This window comes from Haliotis rufescens, unplaced genomic scaffold, assembly GCF_023055435.1.
Source record: "Haliotis rufescens isolate VD_foot unplaced genomic scaffold, xgHalRufe1.0.p SCAF_5, whole genome shotgun sequence".
In the NCBI taxonomy this organism is placed as follows: domain Eukaryota; kingdom Metazoa; phylum Mollusca; class Gastropoda; order Lepetellida; family Haliotidae; genus Haliotis; species Haliotis rufescens.
Genome location: NW_025964223.1, coordinates 60103979 through 60122230, shown reverse-complemented (window position 1 = coordinate 60122230; position 18252 = coordinate 60103979). Strand labels below are relative to the sequence as shown.

Below are 18252 nucleotides of genomic sequence, written 5' to 3'. Positions count from 1 at the left end.
AGGATGCAATGAGGGGCTCGAAGGGGGCCCTCGCAAACCTCGAAGTACCACGTTCAAGTCCCAATCAGGTGGCTGGAACTTGGCCTTCTGATCCTCAAACCTGAATGAGCATAATATGGCCTGTAGTTCCGTGACCTTAATCACACTGTGCAGCCAATTACGTAGTAATGGTGCTACCTTCCAAGTGTTTTTGGGTACGCAATGTAGGAGGTATTCCTCTAGGAATTGTGACGCAATCATAGGGTCTTGATTCTTTTCTTCCCTGTAAAAAGTCTCAAGTGATCCCCACTTGTCATCGTCGTCTCTTGGAGAGTAACGATGAACTAAAGCTATAGCTTTGCTGCCCGTGTCGAAATAACCCTTCGCACTTAAACGCCTTTTAAAGACGAACCATGCGTGCAGACGTTGGGTGAGGCAATTTTCTGTTGAGGGTGGATGAGTAGGTTGGACCACTGTGAGAGGGGAAGTGAATCGTTTTAGATTTTTCCGAGCTTGACGAACTACCCTCTCGCCGGTTACCAGGGTGCGACCAAAGGAGAGATCGAGATACCTTGTCTCCTTGATCCCCTGTAGCACCTTGGGAAGTAAAAGTGGTGGCAGAAGAGTGTTAGTTCTTTGCCCTTCCCAAGTGATACTGAACTCGTCCACCGCCCAAGTCTGCGGATCCGGCAACGGGGAGATATACGTCATGAATTGGTGGCCTAGGCAAGTAATAAACAAGTCAATGTTTGGTTGCCTGAATTCCTGAAGCAGTAACTGGAATGCTTCTGTGAGAAATTTCCACTCGGTGGGAGCCACCCTGTCTGGACGTGATAAAGTATCGGCCAGTATGTTTCTACATCCGGGGATGTGCTGAACTATGAACCTTAGTCACAGCCGATCCACTAGATGGAAGAAATCTGAATGTCCTTAGAAGAGGAGAGTGGGAGTGTGTTGTTCCCCGATTGCACAGGCACCACACCGCAGTGCTGTTGTCTGTGGATATAGCGAGTCGGGCTAACTGTAGTTGATTCTGCCAATGTGATATAGCCAGAATTAAAGCTTCCAACTCCAAGTTGTTTATGTGCCACTTCCATTGTGCGCCGGGCCATAGCCCTGAGCTTATCTGGTCTTGTAAGTGAAGACTCCACCCCTGAAAGGGGACGTCCACAAACAGGTGTGTATTCGGGGAAAACCCGAATAAACAGACTCCGCAGACATTCAGCGCCACAAATTGAGGCAAGGCTCTAGCTTAATCGGTAGAGTGATGGCCTTGAGTGGATCCTGACTCCTGATGTAAGGGTTCAGGAAAAAATTGAATTGGTCGCAGTTGTAAGCGGCCCATGCTAGTTAACTCCTGTGCCTAGGTGATTAACCCTAGCAACACTTGCCACTGGCGAAGTGTGTGTGATTGGTGTAGAGTAGATGACTAAAGAAGTAGAAACTTGTGCCATCTGTCCCTTGGTACAGATAAGAAATCCTGGTCTGTCTTAAACAGGTCTCCTATAAACTGAAGTCAATAGGAAGGAGAATACTCCCGACTTCACCTCGTTGATTGTCTATCCCAGTTATTGACATGTGTTCATGATACAGTAGATCGCCCTCCATCTACGACTCGAACCAAGTGTTCGTCACGTGTAGATAGTTATTGGCTTCATTACTCCTGTAAATAGCCATAAGTGTCACTGACATGTCAAATGGGAAATACTACCATTGGTAGTGAACCCCAATGAACTGGACCTGAAAAGTCTACGGTTGGGATGGATAGTCGAGACTGATGAAGAATCAAACGTTCGTTGAACACAGAGATTGTGGATCATTCTCATCTTGTCTGGGTCCTTCATGAGTACCAGGTACGTGTGAGGATAAAACCCCGGAGTAAAGACTGGGTTGTGAACCCACTCTACAGCTCTTCTTACCAACAGTATGTCTATGTTGGATTTTCCCAATCAAACTGTGGTCAACGGTGGGGTTATCTCTACCCTTATACGGACACAATGATATAGTGCGATAAGTACGAAATTGTCCTTGAGACTTGTCTCTGCCACTCCCTTTCTCAGTAAGGGAATGCTGGTCTTCCCTGAGAAACGCGCGTCTAGGCTTATAATTCCCTGACTTGCCAGCCCGCTTGGACTTTCCAAGCTTTTTGGGAACTTGACGTGCGTGTCTGCGATCTGTTCGTTGAACAGGGGAGTAGATGATCAAGGTTGACGTAACAGACTGCCCTTGAAACCAGCATCTCAGTTGGAAACACTATAAAGTCTTGGGTGTAACGGTAATCTCCGTCAGAACGGTCTCAAGATGAATTTTCCTGTGGTCAAACTGACGCTGTAGGAAAAACACCATAGTTTGGAAGTGATCTAATCAGATAGGGTTATCCTCTAATAGATTCTGATCCACTGCAAACATTGACGATATTGGTCGCTTAAATCACGGAGCAAATGTGAGTTTTGGAGAAGTCTTCCTCCAATGACCTCGTGGTGTCCCTCTTATTTACCCTGTTATCAGGGGAAGGCGTTACTGACACGAGATGGTCTGCTTCCCAATCGGGTACATGTGCTAAGCTGATCATGTGCCGGTTACGTAACCGAGTACACTGTAAGCCTTGGGCTAACGTCATTGTAGAGACCTTGATTGGTACGCAGACGCTGCGCTCAGCGCAGGTCTGGAATGTTGGAACAGCGCTAAGCTGATTGTGCGACGTTTGCGTAATAGGAGCGCTTTGGGTAGCAGTCAGACGCTGCGCTCGGCGCAGGTCTATGCTGGATATGTTGGAACAGCACTAAGCTGATCGTGCGCCGCTTGCGTAATAGAAGCGCTTGGGTAGCAGTCAGACGCTGCGCTCGGCGCTGGTCTATGCTGGATATGTTGGAACAGTGCTAAGCTGATCGTGCGCCGCTTGCGTAATAGAAGTGCTTGGGTTGTAGTCAAGTGCTGCGCTCGGCGCAGATAAATCAGACACAAAGCTCAAAAGTATTGACTGGATCAAGGCTTGCGTCTAATCTACCCCCATCATAGCATCTCGATACGCTGGTGCTGGTGCTGTCGCCGCCGTCACAGATTATCATACATGTATCTGGAAATGTACGGCGGCTGAAAAAATAGGACCAGTTACAATACTCACAAAATCCTCCGGTATTGTTGATTTCGGTGGATGGTGTACTTCTGCAATCACAGGCGTCATAATACCTGCCGATAATAACGGTTGGGTGGTAATGACAGAACCATATGTCATTCGCTATTCTGCGATAGTGACATTCCTCTCGTCTCACGACGGAATAACTGCAAAATATGATTGTGAGTAATCTGCTTTTATATAGTAAACTGGTTGGATTAGAGATTTACACAAAAATTACATTTTGAATTTTGGCGAGCACATCTACGTGCATGCCTATGACCGCGGATAAAGAGGTTTGGGCGATTATTCCACAACAATATGTACACCACGCAAACATAAGTTACGCAATTAACCCATTGAAGAAATGGTACTGAAAGAATGCCGTAGAATTGAACAGTAATCTATCGGCAAAAATACGAATTGCAAGGGTATACAATATTTTTATATACGCAATTCAATGTAAACCAAGGCTATTTACATTTAGAGATTGGAGAGCACATCCGCGCGCAAACCAACCAACGTGGATGATAATCTTTGTGAGTTTTTTTCCACGACAATTAGTACAATGCTCAAAGGTATGTTACGCAATTAAACCCTTGTTGATGAGACAATACTGGAAGAGTGCCGAAGAATTTGAACACTAATCTATCGGCAAATTTATGAGTTGCAAGGGTATACAATATTTTTGTATGCGCAACTCAATGTAAACCAAGGGTATTTATATTTTCATTTAGGGTTTGGAGAGCACATTTGCGCGCAAACCAAACAACGTGGATGATAATCTTTGTAAGATTTTCCCACGACAATTAGTACCACGCTCAATCATAAGTTACACAATTACGCCATTGTTGATGAGGCGGTACTGGAAGAATGCCATAGAATTGAACAATAATCTATCGGCAAAAACTACGAGTTGCAAGAGTATACAAAGTTCATATACGCAACTCAATGTAAAACCAAAAATACCAACAAAAAACTATTTAATCGCATAAACATAGGTACGCAATAAAAGAATTGTTGATGAAGCGGGACTGGAAGAAAGCCGTAGATTTGATATTAATCTATCGGCGACCATATTTTTAACGAGTTGAAAAAGTATACAATAATTTTAGTATACGCAACTCACTGTTACGCCAAAGCTAGTAGTATTTAAAAACATAAGAATATGTTATACATACGTAGCTGAGAATTGTAAACAATATGACTACCTTGGCAGGCAAACGATTGTAACACAATTCAAAATGGCGGCGAACAACAATATTTTGGCGGGAAAAAAGACAAGAGTCTTTTCACGCCTAATTAATTCACATAAAACTACACAATCATGGTGAAAGTAATATGAAAAGAATACATCACCCATCGCAGATCAATTTTTAAGATTGTAGACAAACTGAAGGTCTAAAATTAATCCAAAAGGAGAGCTCCGCTTGGACACGTCCTAGCTGTGCTGCGACAAGCAGTGATGTGAAGATGACCTTAGGTGTCATCAAGGTCACAGGACAGCGACGGAAGGCCACTGATTGGGACTTGAGAACAACAACTTTATTTCTTCACCCAGGACCTTCGCAGCACTGTCCTTCTAGTTGTCGTAAGTAAGCAGTGAATGCATTAAGGAGTAATGCAGGATAAGTAAAAAATAGAGATAATCTATAATAATAAACACAGAGTGATAACCCACAAAAATAAACACAAAGTGATAACCCACAAAAATAAACACAAAGTGATAACCCACCAAAATAAACAGAGGTAACCCACAGACAGAAATAAACAGAGATAATCTATAATAATAAACACTGAGAGATAACACACAAAAATAAACACAGAGATATTCTACAAAAAAAAAACACAGAGATAACCTACAAAAAAACAACACAGAGATAACCCACAAAAATAAACAGAGATAACCCACACAAAAAAACACTGAGATAACCTTGAAAAATAAACACAGAGATATTCTACAAAAAAAACCCACAGAGATAACCTACCAAAAAACAACACAGAGATAACCCACAAAAATAACCACTGAGATAACCTGCAAAAATAAACACAGAGATAACCTTCAAAAACAAACACAGAGATAACCTACAAAAATAAACACAAAGTGATAACCCACCAAAATAAACAGAGGTAACCCACAGACAGAAATAAACAGAGATAATCTATAATAATAAACACTGAGAGATAACACACAAAAATAAACACAGAGATATTCTACAAAAAAAACCCACAGAGATAACCTACAAAAAAACAACACAGAGATAACCCACAAAAATAAACAGAGATAACCCACACAAAAAAACACTGAGATAACCTTGAAAAATAAACACAGAGATATTCTAAAAAAAAACCCACAGAGATAACCTACCAAAAAACAACACAGAGATAACCCACAAAAATAAACACAGAGATAACCTTCAAAAACAAACACAGAGATAACCTACAAAAATAAACACAGAGTGTAACCAACAGTGCTGAAATCACAGATGCTCAGATTTATCATGTATATATAACGAAAACAAATCTCTGTGCAGAGGATAAGGGAGAGGACTCACTCCTGACAGGATCTGTTCAATATTATTGTATTCTTTATAAGTATGTAGAAATTCTTTGAAAAGGATACTATGATGACTGTATTAATTAGAAATCAGAAGTGCAGTTATACATCCTCATCTAATCCGTGTGAAACCTGGTGGCATTCGTAGCATCCCCTGTAGATCTGACATTTAAATACATTCAAACACGTCAGAGTCTTAATTCTCTGTAGGTGACTTTGCATGTTTTCATACTGAGCTAGTTGTAAGTCATCAGAGTCTGTCTGATGTATTACAGTAGCTGCGTGATGATGTCGAACTCACACGTAAACATCTGAGTTAGTTGTGAATAGTATATCAGCCTGGCACAGTGTTATTATGACCATCAGTATCAGCCATTCTCATCCTGTAGTTTTGTCAACATGGTAAAGGAACTTGGTAAGAGGGTATGCTGGTGATTGGTAAGATTCCAGTATAAAAGTGGAGGAGAAGAATTCAGATGTAGGTCATACAGACATAGAACTCATCATCATCATCATCTCACCATCTGGGCTACTCTCCATGCTGTCGATGGCATCTGTGACGTCCATGGAGCCAGTGGCGTTACGTAGAGACTGGACTCGCAGTCGTACCTCCCCACATCCGTCCTAGAACAAGGATTAGGCAAGATTATCACACAGACACAGGCAAGCATTAGTCCACTTTCTGTTTTAATTTGATTAAGCAATAAATAGTGCAACACTTATCTTGAAGCATTTCCATTCAATATTTCAACACATCAATAATCCCCGACTTAAAACTCAGGTACCGGTAATCTAAACATCAGTCTGATGGTTGCCAATGTATATAAATGTCAGCTGAATGTTGTTCAGGTCAAGGACGACCTTCCTCCACAACATGTGACTTAGGCAGTGACTTTAAGGGTAGAGTTGGCCATGGGGCTGTATCTCAGGTATGCTAAATATAGAATACTAAACAAGCTCCCGTGTAATACCAATTTTATGAAACGAGTGAATAGTTGTGGTATCTGACGAGCGAAAGCGAGTCAGATACCACAACTATTCACGAGTTTCATAAAATTGGTTTTACATGGGAGCGAGTTTCGTATTTTATTTATTACTTGCCATTTATAACTTTTTTAGAATTATACTGTTGAGTATGAATAGGCTGACACCTACACGATCCACGGCATAGTCCAATTGAGTTTAACAGAATAATACTTCAAACACGTCAAAAGTTGAAACGTATGAATTTAATACCATACAACGGTCCACCTTTAGAATTCACAAAATTATCGTAGGGCTAAGACTATCGCAACTCACATACTTTAACAGACTAAAGACTGTCGTTGCGCTACAATACGATTGCCTTGTGGAACGGGCCTTGCACCTCAAAGTTTACAATAACGTCACAATACCCGATGACGTAATTTGTGGAATTTTGTTGCAAGATCCATCGGCGAAACAATGCCATGTGACGTCAGCCTAGCAACAAGGTTGCTGGGGTCATCGAGTGTGCATAAGCTCCTCTCAGTGATCTATCAACTCCACACGCAATGTCGTTGAATAAGCCAAGGGATGTTGAGAGCTTTCAATATTTGTTCTAGAAACGTGTTCCGAGAGTACATAAGCACGCGTTTTGGTATTACACAATGTGTAATACAGCTGTATGTTTATTAAACGGGTGATCTCTTCACGGACAAGTAATAAAACCCTTTATTATATGGTGCTATTTAAACAAATATGACACTGTGTGCATCTGAACCAATAGGCAGATTGTATGACAACTGTGGCCTATAGTGAAACAGACTGGAAGGTGAAATCAAAACTTGATGAACAATCTGTGTGTTAACCATCACAGCGAATTATCTACACCTGCGTAGAGGCGATATTTGCCTGCAAGTCTGCTGCAAATAGAATTCCCAATGGGAAATAAAAAAAATTCAATTCTTGATAATAGTGTTCACTCACTAGCTGTTGTGCCCTTCAATATACTCGTAGCACTAACTCTGTTACAGCATGGCTCCCAAAATTTATGTAGATTTTTAATAAACTAAATAAGGTTGTACACTGACATTATGTTTTCCCCCATCTCGAAATACATTATCAGCTGATCACTGCAAGTATGTAACACCGGAAATACCAGTCAACAAATCCGAACTGAACTTCGCAATTCAATCCCATCATTATACTATCTGGTTAAAAAAAGGTGTTCATTGTATATCTGGGCTTATTTTGGTAAAAGATTTTATTAATTTTATTGAATTCAAGCAACTGTAAGCCAGCTGTCATTTTTAGATTAGAATCTTACTGTTTATTTTATAAGCATAATAAAACACATCATCACTTACCATAAGACGTCGTATAGCAGGAAACAAATGACGGACACACATAACTTATAAACTACCAGCAAACTAAACACTGTCAATACCTTGTTGATGTAGCTAGGGAAGCTGGGCTTCTTGCGACCATACACATTCCACATGAGTGTCCTCTCAGCCATTGGTTCATCCCATGTGTACAACACTGACTGACTGGACGACAGCAGGGTCACCTGACTCTGGTTCCTAGGTAACAAAAATCACGTTGAGGAAAATTCCACAAGAAATTGTACATGTATTTACATTCACACAAACTGACCTCAATAAATCTTGTGACTTGGACGACCATTTAATTAAGAATGAATTTGAACTCCCATCTCCTAACATCGAACAAACAGTGAATAAGATTTTGTGATGCATAAAAATAGCAAGGATTTAAGACAACCATGAATAACATCCTAAAAGAGTTCCAGTTCACCACTTGTCAAATTTCACCAAGAAATCTTAAACCACGATAGGTTATGAACCTTATACTCATTTGGTCATAGTCATGTTGTTGCCATGGAAACACAAAAATTAAGTAAAATCAAATCTTGAATAGTAAAAGGCACCAGTTCACCACTTGCCCAAAGAGTATACAAAGTTTCACCAAGAAATATTAAACGGTTTATCAGTTATGTTCCTAAAATGAAACATGATCTACCAACAGACATACATAATAAGAAAGAAGGACTGAGCATGTTTGTATATCCCTGACACATCACCACCACCAAGTTCATTAATGGTGGGCCAAATACCCTTCACAAAGTGAATGCTAATTATTATCACCACTACATTATTGGCACTACATTATTACCACTACATTATTGGCACTACATTATCACCACTACGTTATTGGCACTACATTATCACCACTAAATTATTGGCACTACATTATTACCACTACATTATTACCACTACATTATTGGCACTACATTATTACCACTACATTATTGGCACTACATTATCACCACTACATTATTGGCACTACATTATCACCACTAAATTATTGGCACTACATTATTGGCACTACATTATTACCACTACATTATTGGCACTACATTATTACCACTACATTATTGGCACTACATTAATGACACTACATTATTGGCACTACATTATTACCCTGATCAATGGATCAGTGTGCACACTATATTTTCATGATCAGCTCCCTGAGCATACAACAGGGAGGGAATAAACGGGGTCCCTGTCCACCTTCTCAACTGTCAAGGATAACTTACTGGAAACTCTTCAGTATCACCTAATTTGACATACCGTATTCGACATAATAGGCACTCAGGGTGCTCTCAAAATTAGAAATAGGGGGGCTCTTATTAGAATATAATTTTCGTGAGAAAAAAAACAGAGTTGAAAGATTGTTAATTTCGTGGTTTATCCTGACAGCTTGAAATGATACAAAAGAAGAATTTGGTCGTATTATACACAATAGATATAATTTCCAGAATTTAATTGCCCATAATTAAGGAAGCATTAAACACACGAGTGCGTATTATACACGAATAAATAAGTCTTGTGTACATTGATCAATCGGAAGGGGTGCGAATTGGGATTATTCACTAGCCAATATATTAGGAAACATTGTCGTGGGCGCTTATTATAGTGGGGCGCTTATTACGTCGAATACGGTATTGATATTTAACGGCAAAATTACCAACTGAAATTCACTACAAAATTCAGCATGATGTCTGCTGTTATGGAAAGTTTGTACTTACTTCTGATGTATTTTGATGAAGACGTCTTCACAGAGGTTCTCGACTCTCACAGGGCAGTCGCCATGGCAGTAGTTGGTGAAGACCACTGTAATGGGGGAGTCCGTCCCCCCCGACACCTCCACACACAGTGCTGTCTGGGAGACACAATTTACCGTACAGAAGGACACAAACATACAGCCAAGGGGCTCTGTAGCTCACCTGATTTTGCATTTATTTACCATAAAATTCTTAATACTAAGGACAAACTGAAACATGTAATTCTCCACGAAAGATATGTACATCAAATTATACAATGATACACAAGTCAATGACTTAACGTTTGACCCGGATTCTCTTAAAAAGCAATTTAATATAATATTGTAATGGCATCGTAGGCTGGGGGTTGAATACATATTTCTGAGTTCAAAACATGAAGAAAGCAATATTTTCTCAGAAAATCCACTTATCAAAATCAAACTTTGCATTGCATCTCTCCTACTGGAATAGAAACTGTACCCACAATCAGAAAAGAATCCATGATGTTGTTTTCAAGTTATAGGTCGCACAAATGTTGAAGTTCAAAAACATTCTAAGTTCAAAACATGAAAAAAAAAATCGCATTTTTTTCAGAAAATACACATATCAAAATCAAACTTAGCACTGCACCTCTCCAATTAGCATAGAAAGTGTTCCTTAAATTTGAAAAGAATCCATGAAGTAGTTTTCAAGCTGCAGGTCACACAAATGTTTAAGTAAAATAATTCTGAGTAAAATATTTCACAATAGATTTTTCAGAATATCCAAATATAGAAATCGCAAAACATCTCTCCTATTGGTATGATAAGTGTACACCAAGTTTGAAAAGAATCTATGCAGTAGTTTTCAAGTTATAGGTCTCATATAAAAATGTCCTCGGAAGGACGAACGGACAGAATTCTTTTGACAACTATATAATCCTACTAATAATATGTGTAATGGTGTGAAGTGGTCTCCCCATGGACATGAGAAGTGTATGTGAGGACTGACCCCTTGGTCCATACGCAGCACAGTGTTGTGCGGCTTCTTGATGGGGAAGTGTTGGGACACGACGTTGCTGTTTTCGTACTTCATGTACATGCTGTAGTTGTCTGTTGTGGGCCAGAAGGGTTGACACTGCAACATCATACATATCTACCATCACACAAATCCAAGACTATTATGAAGCATAAACTCAGCTTCACAAACATTTTTCAATTGGTCAATGCAATGTTAAACTTAATTCTACCATGAATTTGGAATTTACTTGATTCTGATTGGTCAGTCAGAGGCTATTTAAATCACAATAAACCCCCTCTGATTGAAACAGCTAGTTTGACGGCCGCATCACCACGGAAGCTAATATTCATTGTCGGTGGGCATATTTCAAAAATCATATCTACAATTACAGATTACAAAATGGACAGATGCGGTTACTACAATATTCAAAGGATGTGTGGCAATACATTTTGTGCAGAAAACACAATAGAAATCTACAAAGAGAATGACAACAGAGAGCTTGGAATTTGGCACTTTTCTATATACGACTGTGATGTCATATCTTTAATAAGCGATATGACGTCATAATGGTGACGTTCAGTGTAGAACAAAAGCCTTGCAAAGCTTGCTTAGTTTTCTTTAGGGATGCCCACTTCATGTTAGCCAGGCTTATATGCTTCAATGCCTGTCATATGTTCGAGTGAAGTATTACGGTGTAAACAAACTACTTGAGCATATACAGCGCTATATTTTGTTTACAGGCTGTTGCCGGTGATTAGGTAATTCAGATCGACAACCCACTCAAAACACTGGACTCAACCCATGCCACTTGACTCAATATACTTGCTAACACCAAGGAGTTCGCGTTTAGTCATGGAAGAATGGAGATAAACATACTGTGTTTTCAATGTAGAGCTAGGTTACCTGTAGATTGAACTGTGCTACATTTAACATTTGAAACCTCATGCTGCGAGTTCGGTTCCAAATTCAATTTAGCACGGTTAAATTTACAGGTAACCTTGCTCTACATTGTAAACACAGTATGTTTATCTCCTAAATATAGACTTCTTAATCATAGGTGTTTACACTACATTCTACCTTTACATAAGCTGTTCATTTAGGTTAGGTTAAAAAACACGGTATATTTATGACATCAAGTTTGAATTCCCTTTATATATTATTATATTATAATGAATGCCACACTAATCTCCGTTTTGGTTGAGATGAGCAGTTAGCAGTGAGATGACGTCTTTACCTCTCCGACTGGGAGGTCGAACCACAGGTCGGCGTCCTCGTTCTCCTCCATGTAGCGCAGCTTCTGCTTGGTGCAGTTGATGACGAGGAAGAAGGGGAGGATGGTGATGATCTTGGACAGCTTCAGGTTGGACATCTCGCTCTTCACCATGAACTGTCAGACAGGGCACACGATTAGATAGCTACACACGATTAGATAGCTACACACGGTTAGATAGCTACACACGGTTAGATAGCTACACACGATTAGATAGCGAAATAGGATTTGACTGTCATAGGTGCACTTGGGTAGGTTGTGTTCACCTACCACATACCTGGCACTACTATCTTACCACCAACATGTACCTGGCCCCACCAATAACCCACCCACCCATCAACTAGCGACCCTACCCACCTACAAGCCACCTACCATGTACCCACCCCACAAACAACCCACCCACCCATCACCTAGCCACCCACCCCACCAACAACCCACCTATCTTGTACTCCACTTACTAGCCACCTACCATGTACCCACCCCACAAACAGCCTGCCCACCCAAACAACTAGCCACCCACCCCACCTATCTTGTACTCCACTTACTAGCCACCTACCATGTACCCACCCCACAAACAGCTTGCCCACCCAAACAACTAGCCACCCACCCCACCAACAACCCACCTATCTTGTACTCCACTTACTAGCCACCTACCATGTACCCACCCCACAAACAGCCTGCCCACCCAAACAACTAGCCACCCACCCCACCAACAACCCACCTATCTTGTACTCCACTTACTAGCCACCTACCATGTACCCACCCCACAAACAGCCTGCCCACCCAAACAACTAGCCACCCACCCCACCAACAACCCACCTATCTTGTACTCCACTTACTAGCCACCTACCATGTACCCACCCCACAAACAGCCTGCCCACCCAAACAACTAGCCACCCACCCCACCAACAACCCATCTATCTTGTACTCCACTTACTAGCCACCTACCATGTACCCCCCCACAAACAGCCTGCCCACCCAAACAACTAGCCACCCACCCCACCAACAACCCACCTATCATGTATCCCACTTACTAGCCACCTACCATGTACCCACCCCACAAACAGCCTGCCCACCCAAACAACTAGCCACCCACCCCACCAACAACCCACCTATCTTGTACTCCACTTACTAGCCACCTACCATGTACCCACCCCACAAACAGCCTGCCCACCCAAACAACTAGCCACCCACCCCACCAACAACCCACCTATCTTGTACTCCACTTACTAGCCACCTACCATGTACCCACCCCACAAACAGCCTGCCCACCCAAACAACTAGCCACCCACCCCACCAACAACCCACCTATCTTGTACTCCACTTACTAGCCACCTACCATGTACCCACCCCACAAACAGCCTGCCCACCCAAACAACTAGCCACCCACCCCACCAACAACCCACCTATCTTGTACTCCACTTACTAGCCACCTACCATGTACCCACCCCACAAACAGCCTGCCCACCCAAACAACTAGCCACCCACCCCACCAACAACCCACCTATCTTGTACTCCACTTACTAGCCACCTACCATGTACCCACCCCACAAACAGCCTGCCCACCCAAACAACTAGCCACCCACCCCACCAACAACCCATCTATCTTGTACTCCACTTACTAGCCACCTACCATGTACCCCCCCACAAACAGCCTGCCCACCCAAACAACTAGCCACCCACCCCACCAACAACCCACCTATCATGTATCCCACTTACTAGCCACCTACCATGTACCCACCCCACAAACAGCCTGCCCACCCAAACAACTAGCCACCCACCCCACCAACAACCCACCTATCTTGTACTCCACTTACTAGCCACCTACCATGTACCCACCAACAACCCACCCACCCCACCAACGAGCCTCCCACCCAAACAACTAGCCACCCTACCCATCTACCATGTACCCACCCCACCCACCCAACCAACTAGCCACCCACCCAAACAACTAGCCACCCACCCAACCAACAACCCACCCACCCAAACAACTAGCCACCCACCCCACAAACAACCCACCCACCCACCCAAACAACTAGCCACCCACCCAAACAACTAGCCACCCCACCCACCTACCATGTACCCCTCCAACAAACAACCCACCCACCCACCCAACTAGCCACCCACACAAACAACTAGCCACCCACCCCACAAAAACAACCCACCCACCCACCCAAACAACAAGCCACCCACCCCACAAACAACTAGCCACCCACCCAAACAAGTAGCCACCCTACCCACCTACAAGCCACCTACCATGTACCCCTCCCACAAACAACCCACCCACCCACCCAACCAACTAGCCACCCACCCAAACAACTAGCCACCCACCCAACCAACTAGCCACCCACCCAACCAACTAACCACCCACCCAACCAACTAGCCACCCACCCAAACAACTAGCCACCAACCCCACAAACAACCCCCCCCCCCCAAACAACTAGCCACCCACCCAAACAACTAGCCAACCATCCAACCAACTAGCCACCCCCCCAAACAACTAGCCACCCCCACCACAAACAACCCAGCCACCCACCCCACAAACAACTAGCCACTCACCCCACCTACAAGCCACCTACCATGTACTTGCGGCCCCGCTCCTTGTCGTGGCACACAACTACTCCGGCACTCCCCACGGTATCCAGGGAGAAAGACTGGGACCACTTGGAGTCGTACACTCTCACCTTGGCCTGGGGAGAAGATTCAACAGATAGAGAACATACTAGTGATTTCTCCTAAATGTTCTTCACATATTATTAGTCACATGATGGGAGTAAATTGATGGTTTTAAATAGTGACTTCTCTCACAGTTACAGTTGTGCTGTGCTCTGCTGCAGTAATTTACACTCTGCTACAGATCGTTACTCTCTGCTACAGTTGTGCTGTGCACTGCTATAGATCTGTACTCCCTACTACAGTTGTCTATGCTTTGCTAGTTATTTACGCTCTGCTATAGATCTGTACTCTGTTACAGTTGTTTATGCTCTGCTACAGATCTGTACTCTGTTACAGTTGTTTATGCTATGCTACAGATCTGTACTATCTGCTACAGTTGTCTATGCTCTGCTACGGTTATTTACACTCTGCTACAGATCTGTACTCTCTGCTACAGTTGTGCTATGCTCTGCTACAGTTATTTACAAACTACTATAGGTCTGTACTCCCTACTACAGTTGTCTATGCTCTGCTACAGTTATTTACACACTGCTATAGATCTGTACTCCCTATTACAGTTGTCTATGCTCTGCTACAGTTATTTACACTCTGCTAGTTACTTACACTCTACTATAGGAACATGCTCCCTGCTGTGGATGACTTACCTTTTTCCTCTTGTGTTTCTTGTACCTGAAGAGTAGTGGATTTGTCGAACTGCTACACTCAAACATTGCATCAGACATGGACCCCTACAACCCAACACAGATATAGATGTTACAAATTCAAATGTTTCACATAAGGACATTGTAAAAAGTAGAAAATAATGAATTAATAGTCTGGTTTAAAATTAAATTTTCTTGGGATATTTGAGAAACAAGAGGAAACTGTATGGGAGTATTCTCTGTGAGTAGTAACCATTCTGATGAGTAGGCTACATAAAATACAGAATTAAAATGAGTCAATCTCATTAAAATCAGATCTTATACTGAGTGAGGATACTCTTGAATGCATGATTAATCTATATGGAAGGATGAGTGGGTTCTTGACCCAGATGTCCACTTTCAAAAACAACTGGCTTCATTTCTTTACAAGCTCAACTCGAAAATTTCGACATTAGCAAACAAAAGCCGCCACAGAACATAAATATACTCTCGCAAGATCTCCCTTTTGGGTGTAGATGGCATTGAGCTCAGAAATGACGGGAAGTAAAAAATATTCAAACTAACATTGCAGCTTCATGCTATTCGAAACTTGTTTTCAATACAGACATCAGATATGCTTGCCTGAATCCTTCGCTCACTCGTTCGAGAATTTACAAGCCTCGATGCAGATCAAAAAGTTCCTTCGATGTGACCTCCTATGGAGGTGAGTTCAGATCTTCATGAATAGAGATGTCATATTTGAGTGAAAAGATTTTAATGAGATTGAAACAGTGTGACCATAGTGTGATGCAGTTTGGACTTAACAGGAGCTTGCAATAGGCAAAAGTATTCAGACACCCAGTGTTCAAGTACCAGGCGAGTGAGTGCCTGACTGCCTCACTCACCCTAAGCTGGAGGGGCAACTCTGTCTTGTTCACGAGCCAGTAGGGGGAGTAGATGTACAGGTCCAGTGACTGACTCTGGTTCGAGTGGATGCTCAGACTCAGATGCTTGTTAACATTCTCCATATTGATGTCAGTTTCCATGGAGATGGCCTTGAACTCATCCATGTCTGACGTCACATCGAGGCTCCCTGTCCAGTCACTGCCAAGATAATCTGTGATCTGCACGAAATAAATAGTTCCGCATCGTTACTGGCACATAATACCTTGTTGCTCATGCCATCAACCTCTGGTAGATCTTGAATATCTCAAATATTTACAGACAGCCTGGACACAGCAATAATTACACTGACAACGGCATAAAACAACATTCACTCATTAACTTAAAGCTTCAATCTGTTTTCAAGGAACAACCTTCAGGTGGTTTGTGTTAATGAGCATTCTCACACAACTGTCCATGAGCCGACCAGTCCTTGTCCCAAATCCCTTAATGCCGAGCACCAGGCAGGGTAACAACAAATACCATCTTTTAACATATTTTGATATGACATGGTTGATGCATTTCATCTTATCTCAATAGCGTAGATAATTGCTCCTGATGTCAATCACTGGATTGTCTGGTCAAGACTCACTTATTTACACGCAGCTGTCATATAGCTGGATTACTGCTAAATGTGGCGTAAAACAACAAACAAACAGGATGCTGTCACAGCTGTAATATTGCTGAGTGCAGCGTTTTTTAACAAACAAGAACAAGCATGAAGTACTCATATAACCCGCCAATATGACATGTCCATTTTCAGGCTAAGTCAAAGTTGTTGCCATGGAAACTCGAAAAATAAATTTTCAAAAAAATCCCAAACTATCAAAAGGCACCACTAGACCTATCTATGTGCCAAGCTTAGTTAAGATATCTCTCATGCCTTTTTACTTCTGCTCCGGAAACAAAACATGATGGATGGACAGCATCAATTCCTATATCCCCCTTCCACTTTGATGGGATACAAACTTACAGTGATGAGAAGCCTGAACGTGTTGTGCAGGTCGACTGTATACAGGGAGGCACTCTCTCCATGGGTCAAGCTGCTGGAAGCTCCGGTTCCCTGGCAAAGAAACAGCGGGATGAAGACAGGAAGCAAGTAGATCACCCAGGTTTACATCAGCATATTGTTCTTGCATTTGTAGCGGCCATAAAATTTCCGAGTCCCGTGATGGGATTGGAACCACGGACCTTCTGATCAGAGGTCGGACGCCTTGTCCACATGACCAAAGAGGTTAACCCCGTCAGAAGCTGACAAGGTAAGGATGTCATCTGTGGGATGACTCCACGCCCTGCTACACATTATTTACGTAACCAGCTTCTTCGTGTAACTCAGGCTTCTGATCTGTACCTTGCATCATCAACTACTTTCTGCCATAACAAACTCTGTCATTATTTCTTTGTGTATTAATTAGTGGCCTATGTGAACTAACTCCAAGTTGACAGGATAATGCTGTACTGATAGACTGACTGACTTTATAAAGTGTGAGTTTGCAGAGAACTGAAGATATTGCAAATGAATGATGAGACAATCAATCTAGACTTACCTCAAGGGAGAACTGCAGGTCGTATGGCAGGTAGTTGTGGAGGGTGACGGGGGAGTGGAAGCTGATGTTGTAGTAGGGGATGGTGCGAGGCACAGACTGGGGAGGCTGCAGGGGGGACCCGTCCTTGCATAGAACCTAGACAGAGGGGTGAATTAGACACCATTTAACTAATGTGTACCTGACCTCTCCAGTCAAAGCATCCTCCATGCATCTCTCTAACACAAATGGAAAATGCTCTATAATAATGTGAACAAGTAAACAGCGTTATCACTAGAGGTTTGTTAACATAATAGTGAATATAAACTATACCAAAAGAGTCCTATAAAGCCTTAAGAAGAGATAAGGTTGCAAAGTTTCATTCTTGTAACTTCTGTAGTTTCTGAGAAAACTTGTCCACATTGCACACAGTATGCACTAAGTTGAAGAGCAAGGAGGAAGGGACATAACTCTGTAGAAAGGTAAT

At 42.3% G+C, this 18252-nt stretch overlaps 1 protein-coding gene across 4 annotated transcripts in view; it reads right to left on the bottom strand.

Moving 5' to 3' along the window:
• LOC124140364 (vacuolar protein sorting-associated protein 13A-like) overlaps nucleotides 1–18252 on the bottom strand; it is a 154670-nt gene that overhangs the window by 29503 nt on the left and 106915 nt on the right. For all 4 annotated transcript variants that reach the window (XM_048384082.1, XM_048384084.1, XM_048384083.1 and 1 more), the window contains 10 exons: nucleotides 17790–17924; nucleotides 17216–17305; nucleotides 16206–16424; nucleotides 15325–15408; nucleotides 14584–14694; nucleotides 11969–12121; nucleotides 10726–10851; nucleotides 9721–9854; nucleotides 8059–8194; nucleotides 6173–6275 (listed from right to left, as the gene is read on the bottom strand). In XM_048384082.1, coding sequence (XP_048240039.1) covers nucleotides 6173–6275; nucleotides 8059–8194; nucleotides 9721–9854; nucleotides 10726–10851; nucleotides 11969–12121; nucleotides 14584–14694; nucleotides 15325–15408; nucleotides 16206–16424; nucleotides 17216–17305; nucleotides 17790–17924 — 1291 coding nt within the window. The remainder of the gene's footprint in view (nucleotides 1–6172; nucleotides 6276–8058; nucleotides 8195–9720; nucleotides 9855–10725; nucleotides 10852–11968; nucleotides 12122–14583; nucleotides 14695–15324; nucleotides 15409–16205; nucleotides 16425–17215; nucleotides 17306–17789; nucleotides 17925–18252) is intronic.